At 41.8% G+C, this 2,500-nt stretch overlaps 1 protein-coding gene across 1 annotated transcript in view; it reads right to left on the reverse strand.

Moving 5' to 3' along the window:
* eno3 (enolase 3, (beta, muscle)) overlaps positions 1 to 2,500 on the reverse strand; it is a 28,842-nt gene that overhangs the window by 18,109 nt on the left and 8,233 nt on the right. Inside the window, exons 7-8 of the mRNA XM_084462968.1 lie at positions 2,397 to 2,500; positions 156 to 353 (exon numbers count right to left, since the gene is read on the reverse strand). The exon at positions 2,397 to 2,500 is cut by the window's right edge and continues 119 nt beyond it. Coding sequence (XP_084319094.1) covers positions 156 to 353; positions 2,397 to 2,500 — 302 coding nt within the window. The remainder of the gene's footprint in view (positions 1 to 155; positions 354 to 2,396) is intronic.

The raw sequence follows: 2,500 nt of genomic DNA on the forward strand, positions 1-2,500 counted from the left end.
CTTCTTGATGAAGTTCTTGTACAGGTGTGTGTGTGTGTGTGTGTGTGTGTGTGTGTGTGTGTACCTGGGTAGTTCTTGATGAAGTTCTTGTACAGGTGTGTGTGTGTGTGTGTGTGTGTGTGTGTGTGTGTGTGTGTGTGTGTGTGTGTGTGTACCTGGGTAGTTCTTGATGAAGGTCTTGTATAGATCTCCTAGCTGCTGTCCAGAGATGTATCTGGCCGGATCGTCAGGGGACTTGAAGTCCAGGTCGTATTTCCCAGCCTTGTAGAACTCGGACGCTGCCACGTCCATCCCAACGATGATCTTATCAGGGTAGCCGGCCTTCTCTATGGCCGTCTTCAACAGCTCCAGGGCTGAGGAGGAGGAGGAGGAGGAGGAGGAGGAGGAGGAGGAGGTGAGTATATAGTACACTAAGAACAACACACACTCAGTCAAACACACATACACACTTCAACAGCTCCAGGGCTGAGGAGGAGGAGGAGGAGGAGGAGGTGAGTATATAGTACACCAAGAACAACACACACTCAGTCAAACACACATACACACTTCAACAGCTCCAGGGCTGAGGAGGAGGAGGAGGAGGAGGAGGAGGTGAGTATATAGTACACTAAGAACAACACACACTCAGTCAAACACACATACACACTTCAACAGCTCCAGGGCTGAGGAGGAGGAGGAGGAGGAGGAGGAGGAGGTGAGTATATAGTACCAAGAACAACACACACTCAGTCAAACACACATACACACTTCCTCTTAAAGCCGTGGCAGGTTATTGATTTGCATTTACATTGGATAGTTTATAATCCATCATGTTGTCCTGTTAATACTACTAACAGTGTTAATGCCCCTGAAACAGACACATAACTTTAATAGTTTATAGATCCGTTAATCCAACCATTCCAACGTTGAGTTCATATCAAATGAGATGTTGGATATTCCTGCAACAGAGTGAACTACCTCACACTGACAAACTACATGACTCTAATAACACCATGTGACATGTTTCCTATTGGAAGAGTCAACTAGATTTGAAGGAAGAGAGAGAATGAGAGAGAATGCTTATTTATTTTAAGGAAGAGAGAGAATGCTTATTTATCTGAAGGAAGAGAGAGAATGCTTATTTATTTGAAGGAAGAGAGAGAATGCTTATTTATTTGAAGGAAGAGAGAGAATGCTTATTTATTTGAAGGAAGAGAGAGAATGCTTATTTATTTGAAGGAAGAGAGAGAATGCTTATTTATCTGAAGGAAGAGAGAGAATGCTTATTTATCTGAAGGAAGAGAGAGAATGCTTATTTATTTGAAGGAAGAGAGAGAATGCTTATTTATCTGAAGGAAGAGAGAGAATGCTTATTTATCTGAAGGAAGAGAGAGAATGCTTATTTATTTGAAGGAAGAGAGAGAATGCTTGTTTATTTGAAGGAAGAGAGAGAATGCTTATTTATTTGAAGGAAGAGAGAGAATGCTTATTTATCTGAAGGAAGAGAGAGAATGCTTATTTATCTGAAGGAAGAGAGAGAATGCTTATTTATCTGAAGGAAGAGAGAGAATGCTTATTTATTTGAAGGAAGAGAGAGAATGCTTGTTTATTTGAAGGAAGAGAGAGAATGCTTATTTATCTGAAGGAAGAGAGAGAATGCTTATTTATTTGAAGGAAGAGAGAGAATGCTTGTTTATTTGAAGGAAGAGAGAGAATGCTTGTTTATTTGAAGGAAGAGAGAGAATGCTTATTTATTTGAAGGAAGAGAGAGAATGCTTATTTATTTGAAGGAAGAGAGAGAATGCTTATTTTCAGCATGTAGGCTGTATTTTGATGACACATCTCTAAAGTTATGAGAACGAACAGCAGTTTCCCTCGGTGGTTATTTCTGCAACACAATTCACACACAACTACTACACTATTTCTGCCTGCTCAACATTTTGAGCTGCTGAGTCACAAAAGTTTGCACTCACCAAATGACAGTATACTTTTATGATCACCATTCTTTAGGCCCATTTCCCTGTCCCGTTTTTGAAATGGAAATAGACTTCAAACTTATTATTATTCTGTTTTACTTATATTGTTACATTTTAAATGTTGAAATAGCCCATTATTGGATAATATTAGATATTTGATATGTGAAAGCCCCTGATTTTTTGCATTTTACCTCATCCTCTCTACCCCAACTCTAACCATACCTCCTTCAACCTCATCCTCTCCTTCAACCTCATCCTCTCTACCCCAACTCTAACCATCCCTCCTTCAACCTCATCCTCTCCTTCAACCTCATCCTCTCTACCCCAACTCTAACCATACCTCCCACCCTAACCACCTCATCCTCTCCTCACAACCTCATCCTCTCCTCACCACCTCATCCTCATCCTCTCCTAACCCCTTGGTCGTAGCCAGATGCTCACCCTCGTTGTTCTCCAGGATGTTGGGGGCGAAGCCGCCCTCGTCCCCCACGTTGGTGGCGTCCTGGCCGTACTTGGCCTTGATGACGTTCTTCAGGTTGTGGTAG

The sequence above is a fragment of the Borostomias antarcticus genome (assembly GCF_949987555.1).
Source record: "Borostomias antarcticus genome assembly, contig: scaffold_116, whole genome shotgun sequence".
NCBI classification, from domain to species: Eukaryota; Metazoa; Chordata; class Actinopteri; order Stomiiformes; family Stomiidae; genus Borostomias; species Borostomias antarcticus.